At 41.9% G+C, this 19,228-nt stretch overlaps 1 protein-coding gene across 1 annotated transcript in view; it reads right to left on the reverse strand.

Moving 5' to 3' along the window:
* The window catches only part of C3H6orf118 (chromosome 3 C6orf118 homolog), a 46,848-nt gene that overhangs the window by 16,008 nt on the left and 11,612 nt on the right, over positions 1-19,228 (reverse strand). Inside the window, exons 4-9 of the mRNA XM_048844051.2 lie at positions 15,829-15,888; positions 13,226-13,350; positions 11,353-11,411; positions 8,281-8,477; positions 5,149-5,202; positions 3,481-3,542 (exon numbers count right to left, since the gene is read on the reverse strand). Of these exons, the coding sequence (XP_048700008.1) occupies positions 3,481-3,542; positions 5,149-5,202; positions 8,281-8,477; positions 11,353-11,411; positions 13,226-13,350; positions 15,829-15,888 (557 nt within the window). The remainder of the gene's footprint in view (positions 1-3,480; positions 3,543-5,148; positions 5,203-8,280; positions 8,478-11,352; positions 11,412-13,225; positions 13,351-15,828; positions 15,889-19,228) is intronic.

Below are 19,228 nucleotides of genomic sequence, written 5' to 3' on the forward strand. Positions count from 1 at the left end.
TGTACATTTTTAAAGGGTTTATACTTGAGCTCTGCTGGAAGCAAAACTTAAGTCTTTATGTTACATTAAAAAACATTTAGTGAGGGCCCTTTCTTAAGTACCTCAGGGCTAATTACTTTTAATAATTAACACCATAGAAATGAAACTAATTAACTTTGTATTCAAGTATATCTACTACTAATTTCCTTGATATTTTATTTCTAATAACCTCTTGGCTAAGCAAGCGCTGCATTTGAATGATTTTAAAACAATGCTACCGAATTTTTATTTTTTACAAAATAGTTCTCATTATTCTTTCAGATGCAGTGACATTCCATTTTCTTCCAAGTTTTCTTTGTCATATGCCATTGACTTTGGGTTGGGAGGTTCCACTCCTGCTCTCTGGGACATGCAGTTCTAATCTAAAATGTTGTTTTACCTCACAGAACCAAAGGAATATCAGAAACTAAAATCACATGCAGCACTGTAATTCTGACCCTCCCTCTAACCAGATCTGAGTTGTCACAGTGCCTAGGCTAACCCACACCTCTGACTTCTCCAGATGTTCCCACTTTGTATCAATCAGTGGGTCAGAGATTGACTCTATAGCCTGTTAGTCAGAGCACTCACCTGGCATATGGGAGACCCAATTCTGAGCTCCAGATCAGGCACAGCAGGGATTTGAAAACAGGTCTCCTATTCCCCCCCCCCCCCCCCCCCGATGAGTGCCCTAACAACCAGGCTCTTGGCTGTAATGACATGGGAGCTCTTTTTCTCCCATAACCCCCACACACACACACACACACACACACACTTTTTCCCATGAGAAAGTACTGAGCTGGTTTAGGTGCCTAATTCCAGGAGAGGGTGCACAGGTGTGAATCCCAAGCAGAAATAGGCACCTCCTCCTAGCCCAGCATTAGGGCAAGAGCCGAGTTCAGGCCCCACCTCTCTCCTTTGCATTTTCTATTGGCCACCTCACTTAGCTTCCCCACTCACATGCTCTCTTCTATGAATCCCATTCTTAGGCACCGACTTTCTCCCCATGTATTGTATAGGGAGTCTGAAAGCCTAAATTGTGTTTGTTAATTCCACTGGGCAACAACTAATTCCCTTTGTGGATTTAGGCCTTTGTAACTTCTTATAGCCTTTTGATCTGTTAGTTCCCAGCTCTGGCAAAGCAGTCTTGCAGATCTGGGCTTGAAAGTAGGTCGTTGTCTGAGGTAATTATTTGTTGGGAGATTGCTTATCCAGATCCATTGTGTTGCTTTTCTGCCTGTTTTTCCAACAGTCTCCTATCAAGCTAGTTTAATACATTCAGACAGGAAAGTCTAATAACCCAAAACACAGCAACTTCATTTTGCTGACCTGGTCACATAAGTATTTATAGCATTACTACAGATCAGTATTCTTAGATAATTACATAGCAGCTCTGTGTCTCCCCTATGAATTGTGAGCCATTTTGCAATGTGGCACTGGACCTCCAAAAATAAAAACCACTGTGATACCACGGACTGACAATCCACAACTAAGTAAAAGAGCATGAAGCAGATTCTGAAATCTTCTCTTAAGTTTAACACTGAACTGAAAAGCTTTTTACATGTCAAGATTTGAGATCACAGTTCTCTATTTGCCACAAGACTCCATTAAAATACCTAAAAGAGTGATGTGACTTTTCTACATTCCAATTGTTGATTTAAAAGTTAGTGATTCTGTCAATGGCAGCAAATAAAGCACAGACCCCATTTAAACTCAGCCCTTGGCAGGTAAGAAGAGAAGGAAATAGTGTTCCACTAATTGCATTATTATGCCATTTTAATCCTAGTCTACACATATAGATTCAGATTTGTACCATTAGTCACGTAACTGCATGTGTACATTTGGGAATTTTGCAGACCATGGCCCTGTATCTACAGACACCATTGTTGTCTGTGGGTACTGAATGTGAGACTTTCACCACCAAAAACATACACACCTCCCATCTGGGCTCAGGGAATAACGTCTGTAGCTATGGTTAAATAGCATAGCGTTAAAATACTATGGGGACAGATACTATAAGGAGATAGGCACTTAATGTCTCAGATCATTAAGTCAATGAGAAGCTTTTCTTTCAGTGTGCACTGGATCAGACCCCATACCAGTATATCACATGTGTCTAACTGGTATGTGAAAAAAAAAATCTGGCCCCAAAATTATCACTGAAATGGACTCTTAAAACTTTTTATGTAACTTTCAGTCTACTGTTAACCTCTTTCTGCTACAGAAGTTTGCAAGTTAGGTTTTCATAAAACTATATTGCAGACCTATAATACATACCCAAACCTGATGTTATACTACACTAATTTGAATATAGACAATTAACAGAGAGAGCAGTATGAGGTTAGCTGAAAACATCATCTGTAGACCTAATAAATGAAGTCTTGGGCTAAATCTTTGCACCTAATTGAAACCATAATAATAAATACTTTCCTTACTTACCTCTGAAATAAGCATAGATGTCAAAAGTGTAGTCTTTATAATGCAGACTTAGCTGCGTGCTGTCTCTTTTTTCTTTCAGCCCATCTTGATACTAACAAGATGTAATGTAGGAAGGTGGGGAGGATGCCTGAGGGGAGTGGTAATGGAATGTACAGTCTTCTGCCCCTGGCAACCAATTCAGTTCCAGCCCCGCTCTGCAGTGACCACTGTTCCCTCTAAGCTGAGCACGCGTGCACAGATCCTAAACCCCGCACACACGGCAAAACACCACACGCACAAAAATTTGCACAGAAGCACAATAATTTGCACAGAAGAAATTTTTTGCGCACACGGCCTGTCAAAAATTAGAGTGAACATTGGTAGTGACTAAAACTTTCTAACTCATTCCTTTGCAAAGCACTCTGAAATACCTTGAATGCAAACAGCACTACTTAACCCAGAGAGCCACAGACAATAAAGAAGCTGTGTGTGAAATAAGATCTCAGTTCAGTTCCTATGGACATGAGTCCACATAATAAAAAACACTACCACACCTAGCACTGGACCGCAGCCTCAGAACAGAGGCCAAGGACTGGATGGGCATGGAGACTGTACTACTATCTCATGCCCAGAGGTCACTTCTCTGGGGCAAGTCAGAAGCATATCAGCAGGGCCGTGTGGGGAAGCTTAAACAGCCTCTAAAATATATCTGCTCGATAGTTGAATAGACAAGTGCAGCAAGTGGGGGTGTCAATCAAACATCATGCAGAAGCACTCAGATTCACATTATTTTTTTCTTACCTTATTCTAGACTACAGGGCCTTATTTAAACTGAGTCCCTATCTTAATCCCTAAAGTGCTACTGTGTATGTTGTACTAAGTAATACTTAAACCTAGCAGCTATAAATAACTGATCTTTCTTACTCTATTCTGGGACATTTTTATGACGGGGTTTCAATCATCATTCTGTAACATGTAACATTTATAATATAGACCTAAAACAATATAGTACATCTCAAATACGTACTAACATTCAAAACTCACCGCTGAATTTCCTGGGTGACCTTCTGTCTATTTAAGATGCCTGTGATGTTGTATTGAACTTCCTAAAAAAACACCAACAACAAAAAACTCATCTATGTATAAATGCAGAGAAATATTTTTCAGTGGTTAAGAAAAAAATGGTTTGTGATGCAGTATCTGTGATAAGTAATTGGTGGTGCTGAAGTCTTTTTTAACTTCTTAACCTTAATTTATGGGAAAGGGATACGATGGTTCCTGTGCTATAAAAGGTTAAACTTCAGCAGGAAGTTTAAAGTTGCCAGGCATCTTTGGACATTATGTAATGCTACACTTCCTGTTGATTCTCACAGGCTCTCACAAAGACTGACAGGAAACAATTGCAGAGATTAAGACAACTAGGCTAGATTACAGCACCGCTGACCGGGCCGTTAAAAGCTGCAGGGCTAAGGCAGGCTAGTCCCTACCTGTCCTGGCCCCGCGTTACCCCCCAGAAGCAGCCAGCAGGTCCGGCTCCTAGGTGTGGGGGCCACAGGGCTCCCTGCACTGCCCCCGCCTCGAGCACTGGCTCTGCACTCCCATTGGCCAGGAACCGGGACCAAAGGGAGCTAGGGGGGGCAGTGCCTGTGGGCGAGAGCAGCACACGGAGCCTCCTGGCCCCCCTGCCTAGGAACCAGATCTGCTGGCTGCTTCCTGGGCACAGCATGGAGCCAGGACAGGCAGGGACGCTGCCTTAGACCCGCTGCGCCACTAACTGGGAGCCGCCCGAGGTAAGCCTGCGCCCCCTCCAGCACCTGAAACCCGTCATCCCGGCCTCACCCTAGAGCCTGCACCCCGAACTCAGAGTCCATAACCCCTCCTGCACCCCAACCCCCTGCCTCAACCCGCAGCCCCCTCCCACATTCCAAATCCCTCACCCCCACCAAACCCAGAGCCCCCTCCTGCACCCTAACCCCCTCATCCCCAGCCCCATCCCAGAGCCTGCACCCCCATCCAGAGTCCTCACCCCCTCCTGAACCCCAACTCCCTGCCCCATCCCGGAGCCCTCTCCTGCACCTTGAACCCCTCATTTCTGGCCCTACTCCAGAGTTTGCACCCCCAGTTAGAGCCCTCCCTCTTTCCCACGCCCCAGCCCAGTGAAAGTGAGTGAGGGTAGGGAAGAGCGAGCCACTGAGGGAAGGGGAATGTAGTGAGCGGGAGGGGTGGGGCCTTGGGGAAGGGGCAGGGCTAGGGTGTTTGGTTTTGTGCGATTAGAAAGTTGGCAACCATACTCTTTTGTGAGTTATGCATTTTGTGGGTATGTTAAACCCACCTAGCATAGGAACCCGTCCTTCATGCTAGTTCCCTAATTATACTAGCCGCTTTAGCATCATTGATTGAGTTATGAATTATGAAGCTTTGACAAGTTCTTGTAAAAAATAATGCAAATGGTGATCAGGAGAAATTTGCTTCTGATCAAAGTACCCTAATAGCTCTCCTAAACGGTGAAAAATAGAGTAAAGGGACAACCAACACCTTTCTACTCTCTAGCAGGTGGTTCACCTTGTGCCTCACGCAGAGCCCACAATAGTAAATGGGAGTCTTTCCAATGACTTCAGTGCGCTCTGGATTAGACCTAGTGAAGGCAACTGGAGCAAAGAGGTTTAATAATGGGGCTTTGGACCATATCACAGTTCTAAAGAAGAAACTTACTTTGATTTGTTTCTGAAGGAAGCTGTTGTCTGAGCTGAGTTTGACAGCTTCGGCCTGTAAAAGCAATAACACAGCTTTGCTAAACTGGAGCGCAACATTTCCAAAAACGCAAGTCATTGAACTTAAAAGTTCATACATGTGCACAGTACAGGTTCCTGCCATCTTGGCATTATGACATCATAGTGTTAGGAGAACTACAAAGATGGGCTGGTTCAATTAGCTTGCTCTTCTTAAATGATAGCATACTTGCCCTTTGTCTAAATATCCAGTGGGTGCAAGGTTTAGATTATAGCTTTATTATTATGAATAATAATTTGAAATCATATACACCTTATACATTCAGACCCAGATTAACTAACCACCCATTTGTTTGGGGAACTAATGTCTCAGACTTTGTAGAGCAGTGGTTCTCAACCAGGGGTACATGTACTCCTGGGAATATGCAGAGGTCTTCCAGGGGGGACATCAGCTCATCTCGACATTTGCCTAGTTTTACAACAGGCTACATAAAAAGCACTAACAAAGTCAGTACAAACTAAAATAGGGTAAAGACAATCACTGGTTTAGACTGCTCTATACTCTGTACACTGAAATGTAAGTACAATATTTTTATTCCAAAGTATTTATTTTATAATTATATGGTAAAAATTAGAAAGTCAGCAATTTTTTAGTCATAATGTGCTGTGACACTTTTGTATTTTCATGTCTGATTTTGTAAGCAAATCGTTTTTAAGTCAGGGTACGCAACTTGGGGGTATGCCAGACAGATGAGACTCCTGAAAGAGGTACAGTAGCCTGGAAAGGTTGAGAGCCACTGGTGTAGAGGGTCCATTCACTCCCAGGGTTCATATACTTGCTGAGAGTGCCTGGAGTGGCTACACATGAAGCATCCAGCCGGTCTGCCTCAGGCAGCAGCTGCGTCTCTCAGGCTGAGAACGCTGTGCAACAGTGCCCTCTGCTGGCTGCTCTTCCTCATTCCAGCTCAGGTAAAGTTAGTAAAAAAATTCATAGATTCATAGATATTTAGGTCAGAAGGGACCATTATAATCATCTAGTCTGACCTCCTGCACAACGCCGGCCACAGAATTTCACCCACCACTCCTACAAAAAAAAACCTCACACCTATATCTGTTTTATTGAAGTCCTCAAATTGTAGTTTAAATTAAACAAATAAAAATAACATGAACAGAAAGTTAAACCCATATAAGGAACTTCTGGTTACTCGTGTCCCCTTAATCGGTATCTCTGGAGCAGAGAAAGGATTTATTCCCTTAAGGTGCTTCACATTTCGCCCAGAAATTAATTGTTTATTTAGCTGTGAGGGGCATAACTCACACATTGTTGATCAGTTTGCAAAAGAACATTTTCAGAAAATATCTTGGGCTTATACCCTTTCTTTGCCAGTACAAACATGGAAAACTGTGGTGGCTTATTGTTGTTATTCTCTGATCTAATACATTAACACTATATAAATTCATCTGAGTCCAGACTTTCTCTCCAAATGAATGTTTGTCATTTGTGGGTGACAGGTTTTTTTTTTTTTAAGTGAACTAGTTTTCTGTCTTGTACGGTTTGATAAGAAGACAAGATTGAAAAAATTGGCAGACAAGACAAAGAATTGGAATGTATTCTGTCAGTTTAAAGGCACCCAAGTGAAACCCAGCAAACACCATGATGGTCTGTGCACTTGATCTGGAAAAGACAAGAAGTGTGGAGTGTGCATGAATTTTGGTCTGTGTGTTTGTTTTCATATTTTTTCCTGGATGCTACACAATTGCATGACTGCTCTGTTTTACTACCAGTACAACTAACTGAATGGATCTGGTGTCCTGAAGGAAGGCTAAATTCAGCCTCAGAGGACAAAAGGCTTGGGGAAACATTTGAATGTTAGATGTGTATTTAAATCATGTCTACCCATCAATAACTGTGCCACATTTCACTTTCTGCATGAGCAGGGAATATTCAGCTTTTATTTAATTTCAGGAAATTATTTCACTGAACACTGATTCCTATCCACCTGATCAGGGACAGGGAAAGCATGGCTCTGTTGAGAGCTTGTGGTATTTCTAGTGGCATAATTTCCAAAGGAAGGAGAATGCTGTTTTTAATGTGTTTGGCACCAATCCTGCAGGCATTTACACACATTTGACTTGTCATACTGTCAGTGATCCCAAGACTTCAATGGGACCACTCACAGAGCTAAAGTTAGGCCCTTAAAGTCTCTGCGAGATCAGAGCCTTAGACTGTACACTCCAGAGCAGGGACTGTCTCTTATCCTCAGCACAGTGAGGCTCCAATCCTGACTGGGACCGCTGAATGCTACTGGAATACAAACAGATGATAATTTTTGTAACAAATATTATTAACATATATTTGTAGTTTTATTCCTCTGCTTGGTTTTATTAAATAATGATTTTATTATATATTGACAGTATATTATAGGCCTTATATTTTCAGTCTGGAATCATCCAGGCCTTCCTTTCTGTGCCTGAAATGTGGTGCTCACAGCTAAGTTCATTTAGACATCCAAGAAATTGATTTGTAGGCACATTCATATATTTAGATGTCTACGGGTAGGATTTTTTAAAAGTGCTCAGTGCTGGTCCAGCCTTGCTCCCTTTAAGCCAATGGGAGTTTACCATTGTCTTCAATAGGAGAAGAGTTAGGCCAACCGAGTGCTTTTGAAAATCCCACCTGTTATGACCTTACCAGTGCACACAGTTATTACCACACACCAAGTGCAGGAGCAAAAGGAGAGAACATCAGTTTAAAAAAAAAAATCAGACCCTCCACCTGTATCACTTATATATTTTAACGTATGTACTTTACAATACATATGGCTCTAAAGCCTCAATCCTGCAATGTGGTGCATGCAGACAGACCCCTGTGTCTCCAGAGCTCCATTTACTTTAACGCGGGGGTCCACCCATATGCATCACATTGCAGGATCAAAGCCTAAACACCATGGTGGGTTGCGGCCATATAAGTACAAGGAGTAGAGATGTATGTTCTCAGAGGAGAAAATACAGGCAACTGAGTCACTGTCTGTCTCGTTCTAAAGAGCCCATCACCAAAGTAGCTAGCTAGGCACCAATAAACTTGATAGGAACTGTTTAGAAATAATTGTCATGCCTCTATGTCTTTAACCATCTTCTCTATAGTATTTGCCATCCCAGCATAAGTCATGGTTTCTCGAATCTCTTTCTCTAGCGCTTGCATTTCCTCCCACTTAGCGAGAACTTGGCACCTCATAGATTCAATCTGTTCAGCAAGGGTGAGAGGTTTCTCTTCAGGCAGTTTCATAGTATGATCCCTGGAGGTCTCTGGAACTATAAAAAGGCAGGCATGGTTAATAGGATAGTGTTGCCAGAGAATTATTTGGCTATTCTGTGCTAAACTGTTGCAATCTCAGTTTGAGGACCCAGTGAAAATGGCAAAATGTCTACAGAGAGACCAGTGAGACATTAGATTGCATGCTCTTTTCTCAGAAATTGCCAGATGATGAATCAGCTTGCAGGCACGCATGGTACCTGGGAATTACATCTTGTCCGGCAGCACAGTGAGTATGATAGTGTCTGGTTCATTCCTAGTAGATAATAAAGTTGATTGAGTGTTTTAAAAAAAGAATGAAAAATCTGCCCAGTTAGTGAGTAAAGTATCTCTGCTAAATATCTGCTAAAATATTTAGAAATAACCGTTCATAAATTATACAGTGTTTTGTTATGGTGATGCTCTAATGTTTTTTTCAAACCAAAGATCCTTCTCTATTCAGATGACCCTCCCCAACTGCACACTTGTTTGCCATCCCTTGCAGCTACCTATGTTTCTAACTTAGGCTATGTCTACACCCCGCACCTTTTCGCGACAGAGCCGTGCCGCAACAGGTGCGCAGCGTAGCCGCTCTTTGTCGCAGGAGAGCTCACCCGCCGACAAAGCGCTGTTCACACCGGCGCTTTTCATCAGTAAAACTTTTGTCATTCGGGGGGAGATGTGTGTGTTTTTTTCACACCCCTGAACGATAAACCTTTACTGACAACAGTCCAGTGTACACAAAGCCTTCATTTCCTGTTCCATGCAGTGAGCATCATCTTCTTCCACACATCCCCCACCAGGAAACAGGCAGCATCACATTTCTGCCTTTGTCCTTCCAGTGATCATACTTGGTATAATAAACAGCAGTCACTGCATACCCCCGTCTATTGTAGGTAGGCCTCACAGCAGAGGTGAATTTTAAGGAGGGATTTGCTAAAAACAATGCGGTAATTTGTAATGTTTGTAAAGGTTTTGAAGGCACAAACTGCTAAAGATTATCATTGTGGTTAAGGTTCTATGCTCAGGAGACCTGAATTCAGTTCTTGCTTATGCCACAGACTTCGTGTATGACCTTTGCCAAATATCTTAATCTCTCTGTGCTTCAGTTCTCCATCTATAAAATGGGAATAATAGTAGTATTTCCTTTTCTGTCTTGTCTCGACTATAAGTGTACAGAACAAGGACTGTCTCTTACTATGTGTTTGTATAGTGACTAGCACATTTGGGCCTCAATCTCATATTGGGTTTTTAAGCATAGTATTCAGCCCCTTCTAATTTTGTTCTTTGTAATTCCTTTTTATCTGAAGCTTTCCCCATACAGTTGTCTAATATATTGAAAATGTTAGGGAGGGGAGCTTGGAATGAATTGGACCAGCACTTCTGAGATGCAAGACTTTAAAAAAGGAAGCGTTTTCACATAGTTCTTAAGTCTTCTAACTTGTTTCATGCACAGCCATCTCTAAGAAATGTCTTGGCCTAGAAACTTCAAATTCATTAGTTCTGTCAGAGATCTAGAGCCAATTATCATTTCTGAGAGGGACAGCTGTAAACCTTTGGAATTCAAAGCCTGTGCCAAGTTGTAGAATCAGACATAGCAAAGCAAATGCAACCCCAGCTAAGTCCACTAAAGTGCATGGAGTTACATCAGGGAGGAATTTGGGCCAGCACATTTCCTGAGTGATGGAAGAGCAGAAGTTGGTTTGATTATACGGCACTTTTCATATGCAACATGCGTTCATAATAATAAGTAAGATACTGATAGTAGCACCTAAAATAAGGCACTAATAACAGATCACATGCAGCCTTGGGTATGATGCTGTATTTAATTGACAAGGAGAGTATGGGCCAAAACAGAGTTACGTCCTCCATTTCAGAAGCTGCCATTTTGTATTTAACATATGTGTGGAGCAGCTATCAGAGACAGCCAGAAAGCATCTCACCTTAACAACTCATGTGGCCATTTATTTATTCTCTCTATTTACAGTGTAGAAGCTTACCATTTTATATGGTCACATGCTATGTAAAGAAGCCATGTTTTGCATCTGCCATAACTACAGAAGTTTAACAAATGCATGAAATATAGATGTACTATGCAGTCTGACTTGGCATACTGTATTCTACCCTGATGACATTTTACAGAACTTCAGAAATGGCCCAGTTCATCAGAAAATGAAGTCTCTTTCCTTTTTGCCCTTTCATGAGCTTCCAGATTCACATACTCTTTTCTTTATTGAATCAGCTGAAAGACCCTGATCCAATGCTCATTGATGGCAAATTCAAAACTGATCAAAGGAGAGAATTATTCATGCAGCACAGAATTAGACTGTGGAACTCATTGCCACAGGATGTTGTTGAGGCTGAGAATTTAGCAAGTGTCGAAGAGGGATCAAACATTTATATAAATAACAAGATTATCCAGAGTTATAGTCGCTGATGCTTAAAAGAGTTTATGAAAGGACTACGAAAGCTCATGCTGCACAACTTAACCTGCCCTCTGACTATTAGAGATCAGGACAAGACCTTTATGAAGTATCAGATTATCTCACGTCTGAGGCATCTCCTGCTGGCTATAAGATACTTAACTAGATGGACCACGGGTCTTATTTGGTGTGACACATGCCCCGTGTTCTTTAATAAATGCAAATTCTCCTGTTGATTTCAGTGGGATTTAGATCAGGCCAAGAATGAAAGGCAAGGAAAATGTTATGTTGCATTATCCCACAAGATGCTCAGCACCACTGAGATCTATTTCTTTGCTTTTCGTGAGAAGCTGTTTAGCTTTAGTGTGTTTTGATACCCTGAGTCACAATATATGCGCGTGCATGCGCGTGTGTGTGTATTTGTTTCTTGCAAAACATCAATTCTGTAAATCCACACTGTGTTGTTACTTACCAATTTTACTCTCAGGAGACTGGCTCACCCACAATTGAATTTCTAATTCATTTCTGAGTCTAGCGTGGAACAAAAGAGAACACTGTGTTAATGTGATCACTGCCATGTTTTGAGTATCACGCTGCAGATTAGACATGAGCCAAGGCAATTCAGGTAATCCTGCAGCTCTTATACATGTGAGGATTCCCACTGACATCCATAGGCCAAATTCTGAGCTCAGGTATACTTGTGTAAATGCAGAGTAATGGTTAATTCAGTGAACTGACTGGAGTTACTCTGGATTCGAGTGATGTAAATCAGAGAAGAATTTGGTCCATGATCCCTGCTCTGAGAAACTTGCAGACTCGAGGCATCATCATACTAAGCCCTTGTTTCCTGAAGGAAGTAATATTAAAATGGCAACAGAGAGAAAACAGCTTGTTTGCTAAATGTAACTACTGAAACAACTACACATTATTTAAACACATGGTAGGATACACACATAACCCAGAAACACATGTGGAGTGCTGTCCATGTAATCCACTGCAGACCCATGTAATGATCAGCTGATCACATACTTGGCCCCCCTCACCTGCTCTCTGCTGATTAATCCATCTCCCCTGGACTTGTTTTAAAATTGCAAGCAGCTTCAAACAAATGCCATTTTAAAAAGATATCAACCAAGAAACATTTCCTTCTTCTGCCCCTCCTCCACCAACAATTACATGAGCCCAAGCAAAATTCAGACCTACACCAGTAACACCTTTGGTCTACTTAAAAATGTTACAGCTTTAAATTCAGATTACTAGTGGCAGAAATGAAGATACCATTGGGACAGGGAAATCCCATTTCTCTTGTAACACAGACTCCCCTCTAGACCTGGAAGATCTTGTGATAATGGACTTCTACCCTCTGAGCCCAACACAGTTGGATCATGGTAAGAAAGGCAGCTGGGTTTGCTATTAGAAGAATACAGAAAATAGTAAAAATGCATTTTTCTTAAAATCTAAACATTTGTATGATATGGTGCATATACAGAATGCATGAAGTTGTGAGATGTTATAAAGGTTTTACAACACACTCCAAACACAACACACAAAACCATTCTCTGAAGTGTCCCTAGCCACTGTTTGCCAGAAGCTGGGAATGGGGGACAGGGGACAGATCACTTGATGATTACCTCTTCTGTTCATTCCCTCTGGAGCACCTGGAATTGGCCACTGTCAGGAGACAGGATACTAGGCTAGACGGACCATTGGTCTGAACCAGTATGACTGTTCTTATGAGCCATCCCAAACTGATATCAATAAAACCCTTCTCCCATACCAATCTGTCGCACAATCTGTCTCTGTAGACACCTACATGTTTAATTGTTTGGGCACTGTTTATTAGCAACATGTTTTTGCTACAGTTTCGTTTGGTGTAAACAAGGCTCTGTCACACTTCAATATCTTAATGATCATAGAATTATGGAAAATAAATTTGGAAAGCACAGTGTTAATGCTGTTATGTACACAATTTTGATCAAATAAAAATAACTACAAAATAAATTAAACAGACCTATTCAGTCATCTAATCTAGGTAGCTCATGCAAATGAGAATAAGGAAAAAAGATGAAAGGGAGCAAAAGTCAACTAGGTTAGATTGTGACTCGTTAGTTCTTGACTTTGATGGAAGGAGTGTTGGAGGCAGGAGCATGTGATTGAATTGTCTCCAATTCATGTAAATGGGTCACCAGCAAGATTTCAACAGTCCAGTATGGACTCAACAACTTGAGCGAGGAATAACTCCATTTCTTTTGCAGTAGTAATAGACTCTCATCCTCTATGAGTACTAGGCACTAGAATGGGATAACACATACGGTTTGCACGTCCCTTACACTTACGGCACTTACTCTTCATTTCTCTCCCAGACACTTTTGGCTTTTTTCACAAGGGTCTGTACTTCTCGCCTGAGCTCTTCTATTTCTCGCGTCTTCAGAGTTCTTTTCTCCATACCTTTTACCTGAGCCATCAGGGTCTGTGAGATTAAATAAACAGGAGTGAAATATGAGAACGTGCACAACTATGTTTAGTGGGCTAGCTCAAGTGGAGCTAGTATGGGTCTGTCTACCCACTCTGGGAAGCATGTTCCCAGCTACTATGGGCATATGGAAGAAATATGCAAGAACTTGTACAATTTTTCTCCATTGGGCCGATCACAATTTTTTTTTTTTTGAGGTGAAAAATCAATTCTGAGGGAAACTTCTGAATGAGGATAAGTGCTAATGCTAACACTTCCACTGATGAACCAGAAAAACTACCGCATGTTTTACAACCATCTCTATAAATGGACAATTCATTCTAATTCCACCGAGATATTGGAAAGCTAGAGTAAAGGTGGTTACCAACAGAAAGAGGACTGACAATGCTGTGTGTCTTCCCCAGCCAATTATCTCTCCATTCCTATCCATCTGAAGGCTTTGCTGCTTGTGGGATAATCACTTTCGTTGCTTCTCTCCTGTGTAATGGGCTAGTTATGCTAGAGAAAGCATACTTCCACTAAATGTCAGCGGTTTCAGGTTCATCATTTCTGTGATTTCAACAGATCATCATAGTAACACAGCAGCACCAGGGCCCCAGCACAGAGTGCCATTAAGAAAGGGAGGTGGTACCGAGGGTGAAATCCTCACCCCATTGAAGTAAATGGTAAACTCCCATAGGGCCAGGATTTTCACCTTGAGCCTACAACAAAAGCCTGTACTTGTGGTTGGCAGGAGACCATTGACTGAAACAATTACTTTTATATTTCACAGTAAAAGCAAAACAAAAGTATAAAATGTCACACAGTATCCTTGTGTTACAAGCTTCCTGACAGCAATATATAACAACAGCAGAAAACACTATCAATCAGAGAGAATAAAACAATTACAAAAGAGAATAAGGTGTGTCAACACAGCGACTGGGAGCGTGCTTCCCAGTGCGGGTTGACAGATGTGCCCTAGTTCTCCTTGAGTGAGAGTCCTAAAAATAGCAGTGTGGCCACCACAGCATGTGTGGCGGTTCGGGCTAGCCCTCCTGAGAACAAACGCACCAGATTACCTGACTCCCTGGGTCTGCAGGGTCAGCAAGGCCACACTGCCTCTATGGCCACACAACTATGTTTAGTGGGCTAGCTCAAGTGGAGCTAGTATGGGTCTGTCTACCCACTCTGGGAAGCATGTTCCCAGCTACTATGGATCCCTACCCTTAGAGAGCCAGTTTCTGCTACCTGATTCAAAGCTACCCAGTCCCTGGCCCAAATGACTACATGCTGGTGGAGAATCAGGTGAATCACGGCACCCCCCCTCCCTGTCCTGCCTGTATTGCACCCCAGAACACTCCCAACGTTCCTTTTTCTTCCCGTTATGCTAAGGGGGAGCGGGGGAAGGCAGCTGATGTAGAAGGCACAGGAAGCTAACTTTACCAGCTTCATTCCAGTGGTGAGTTCCTCTGCACAGGAGGAATTCTCCTCCTGCTTTAAGGGAACAATACACCACAAAATTGCCTTAGGCAGGAGTTTCTGGCTTGAAATGTTTACACAGCTCTGTGTAATTTTCAGTACAAATACCAAAGTTTAAATTCAGATTTTGTGCTCCGCACAAAATCACTGTGCAGAACATTTCTCGGAGGAACCCTCCCCACTCTCTTAGCTTTAAACATCTGGCTGTGTGAACATATATGTATGTAACATGTCGACACATAGCTGGACATTGCAGCTTGGCACTTATTCAGAATGCTTTCTTTTCCATTGGTGAGGGTGGTATTTTGTGACGCAGATATAAGCCCACTAGGAATTGGAGTGAAACCACTAGCTCACTCGACGGAGACCAACAAAACAGATGTCAGTGGTAGGGACTAAAAGTCACTATCATTCTGCGCTTGCTTCAGCCAGCGACCCAGAGATAAATAATACTGAATTTAAATTACGAATCCCCGAGCCATTCCTTCTACTTAAATTCCCCCTTCTGACCACAGAAGAAAATGGAACATATCTTAATACAGAGTGAACAGTGTGCAGATGCAGTATTCATCAATGAAGTCAAAGCCCCCAACAATACATATACACAGACGTCATGGTTGGGTGCTTCAGCATATTCAATTCATGCTGTTTCTGCCAACTCTGTTTTTATGCCTGAAATCTGCAGCCTCCTTAGCCTTTTGCTGTTGGTGCTCCTGCAGAAGTCCTCATAAGCAATGAAATAACAGGCAGGCTTTAGATCTTTGTATCAAAGATAAGTGTACATCACTTTCAGCGGTCCCAAAAGTGTCTAAATCACAGGACAAAACAATCAAGGGCTGTTCAGTTTCATGTAACTTGTGTCTGTGTGCGCTCATGTGTGCATGTATCCGTTTGCATGTGTCCAAAGGAAGTTTTAACTCATCCATGTGGCTCCACCCGCTGTTTTCTAAGCTCTGAATGCAAGTAACATTGACCTTGTGACCTCATTCTGAGCTGCCATTGGCAAATGACTATTACCTTGTATTGTGTTGTAGGCAGAGAATCCAGAAGTATCACCATGTAGAGCTCATATTCATTCTAAACAAACAAAGAGGAACAAGGAACATTACAGAACAATTATCAACAATGTTCAGAGATTATACAAACTGGATTCACTTCAACACCAGCAACCACGTACTGTACGTGCTCTACAAGAACCTTTTCTGATAGGGCTAGGAATGAGTGTGGTCTTGATCTCACTGAAGTCATTTGAAAGAGTTGGATCATGTCATTTGTTAGTAAATATACCGATTCGTAGTGCATTCTTGCCACCCCCTCAAGCTTCCTTTAACATAGACTGTCTTTTTTCTCCTGGAGGCATGTAGGTAGGAATAGCAGTCAGTAGGTTTCCGGTATAGGGTGGTGTTTATGTGACCATCATTTATTAGCACTGTAGTGTCACAAATCAGATGTCAAGAATTATAACATTCATAAACCAGTCGGAGAACACTTCAATCTCTCTGGTCACGCGATTACAGACATGAAAGTTGCTATATTACAACAAAAAAACTTCAAATCCAGACTCCAGCGAGAAACTGTTGAATTGGAATTCATTTGCAAATTGGATACAATTAACTTAGGCTTGAATAGAGACTGGGAGTGGCTAAGTCATTATGCAAGGTAACCTATTTCCCCTTGTTTTTTTCCTACCCCCCTCCCCCCCAGACGTTCTTGTTAAACCCTGGATTTGTGCTGGAAATGGCCCACCTTGATTATCATACACATTGTAAGGAGAGTGGTCACTTTAGATAAGCTATTACCAGCAGGAGAGTGGGTTTGTGTGTGGGGAGGGGGGGTGAGAAAACCTGGATTTGTGCTGGAAATGGCCCAACTTGATTATCATACACATTGTAAGGAGAGTGATCACTTTAGATAAGCTATTAGCAGCAGGAGAGTGGGGTGGGAGGAGGTATTTTTTCACGCTTTGTGTGTATATAAAAAGATCTTCTACACTTTCCACAGTATGCATCCGATGAAGTGAGCTGTAGCTCACGAAAGCTTATGCTCAAATAAATTGGTTAGTCTCTAAGGTGCCACAAGTACTCCTTTTCTTTTAACAAAGCTACTGCCGCTTATTGGGGGTGGAAGTGTTTTGTCGGCAAAGAGGGGCTACACTGTGCACCTTTTAGTGGCATGGCTGTAGCTGAACAGCCATGTCACTATAAGGTGTATAGTGTAGACAAAGAACTGAAGACTTAGAAAGAAGACTTAGTGTAGACTTAGAAGACTTAGTGTAGACTTAGAAACTGGAGAACAGCAGCCGAAATGAAGATGAAAGGCAAGTATTGAAAATATAAGAAAACATAGAGTCTGTGGCATTAATAAAGTCACAGTTAAAGACCTTGTGAAACTCCGGATTCAGTACCTTTTAATGGCATGTGCTCTATGCCTATTACGGTTGAAGATTTTGCCAAGTTATGTTAAGAGACCTAGTTAATTGCTATAAACCTTCAAGTGTAACCTTTGATTTATATATTTCCAATTCGCAGTTTAAAAATGAGGGATAAAAACCAAACTGAATTTTTTAAGGCTTGAGCCTGCAGGGTAGTTATAGATAATTGAATTTAGTGGAGATTTGTGAATAGCACATTAAGTGATAAAATTAAAAACTTTATTTAATATAAAATACTTAAGAAAACAGGCATTACAATATAACCATACACTGCATTTATACTTACATTTTAAGGTGGAATGAGGCATTTTTAAAGGTGATTAGTCCCTAAATGAAGAAAGTGTGTATAATCCTTTTTCTATCAGTTCCTTGATGATGGATGGGCATACCTAAGCTAAAAGTAGCAGGCTACCCTTTCTATAATCAATTATAACACCCCTTAAATAATTAAAATTAAATTTACCTTTTACCATTCCTATATTTCCGCTACCATGATTAAATATATTTTTACTTTTTCATTGGCTATTTAACATTAATTATTATTTTAATTAGCATTTGTGTAAATACCATACCACTAACTATTAATATAGAGAACATTTTCCAAAACATTAACCATTTATTTAAAACACTTGTAAAAACCGGTTAAGATCAAACCATGTTTACAATGACCGACCTGCAGCTTAAGTGGGGAGGTAAGGTGACCATTTTAGCTGGGACAGTACCTTTTTTAAGCCCTGTCCTCACTGTCCTGACTTTTTTTTGGCAAAAGTGGGCTTTTGTCCCATTTGCTCTTGCAGACTTGATCAGTTGGCAAGAGCAAACGGGACTGTCAAGGTTCCTCCCCCACTCTGAACTCTAGGGTACAGATGTGGGGACCTGCATGAAAAACCTCCTAAGCTTATCTTTACCAGCTTAGGTCAAAACTTCCCCAAGGTACAAAATATTCCACCCGTTGTCCTTGGATTGGCCGCTACCACCACCAAACTAATACTGGTTACTGGGGAAGAGCTGTTTGGACGCGTCTTTCCCCCCAAAATACTTCCCAAAACCTTGCACCCCACTTCCTGGACAAGGTTTGGTAAAAAGCCTCACCAATTTGCCTAGGTGACTACAGACCCAGACCCTTGGATCTTAAGAACAATGAACAATCCTCCCAACACTTGCACCCCCCCTTTCCTGGGAAATGTTGGATAAAAAGCCTCACCAATTTGCATAGGTGACCACAGACCCAAACCCTTGGATCTGAGAACAATGAAGTAAATTGTTTAATAAAAATAGAAGTAAATAGAAATAAAGAAATCCCCCCTGTAAAATCAGGATGGTAGATATCTTACAGGGTAATTAGATTCAAAAACATAGAGAACCCCTCTAGGCAAAACCTTAAGTTACAAAAAAGATACACGGACAGAAATAGTTATTCTATTCAGCACAGTTCTTTTCTCAGCCATTTAAAGAAATCATAATCTAACACGTACCTAGCTAGATTACTTACTAAAAGTTCTAAGACTCCATTCCTGGTCTATCCCCTGCAGAAACCAGCATATAGACAGACACACAGACCCTTTGTTTCTCTCCCTCCTCCCAGCTTTTGAAAGTATCTTGTCTCCTCATTGGTCATTTTGGTCAGGTGCCAGCGAGGTTACCTTTAGCTTCTTAACCCTTTACAGGTGAGAGGAGCTTTCCCCTGGCCAGGAGGGATTTCAAAGGGGTTTAGCCTTCCCTTTATATTTATGACAGGGACTAATGCCCACTTTTGTCAAAAAAGCGGTGTGCGGAGGAATGTGCGGGGTGGGGGAGCAGCAGTGGTAGCCCATGCAGGGGGGAGGCAGGGCTCGGGTGAGAGACTCAGGCCAGCCCTGCGGGGGAGGGGGTGGCTCAGACTAGCCCCACACGATGTCCCGTTTTCCCTTTGGGAAATATGGTCACCCTTGCGGGGGAGGGTATTGTCTGGCTTGCCGGGGGAGGGGGAATAGAGTTTTACAGGCA

Source organism: Caretta caretta, chromosome 3 (genome assembly GCF_965140235.1).
Source record: "Caretta caretta isolate rCarCar2 chromosome 3, rCarCar1.hap1, whole genome shotgun sequence".
Taxonomy (NCBI): domain Eukaryota; kingdom Metazoa; phylum Chordata; order Testudines; family Cheloniidae; genus Caretta; species Caretta caretta.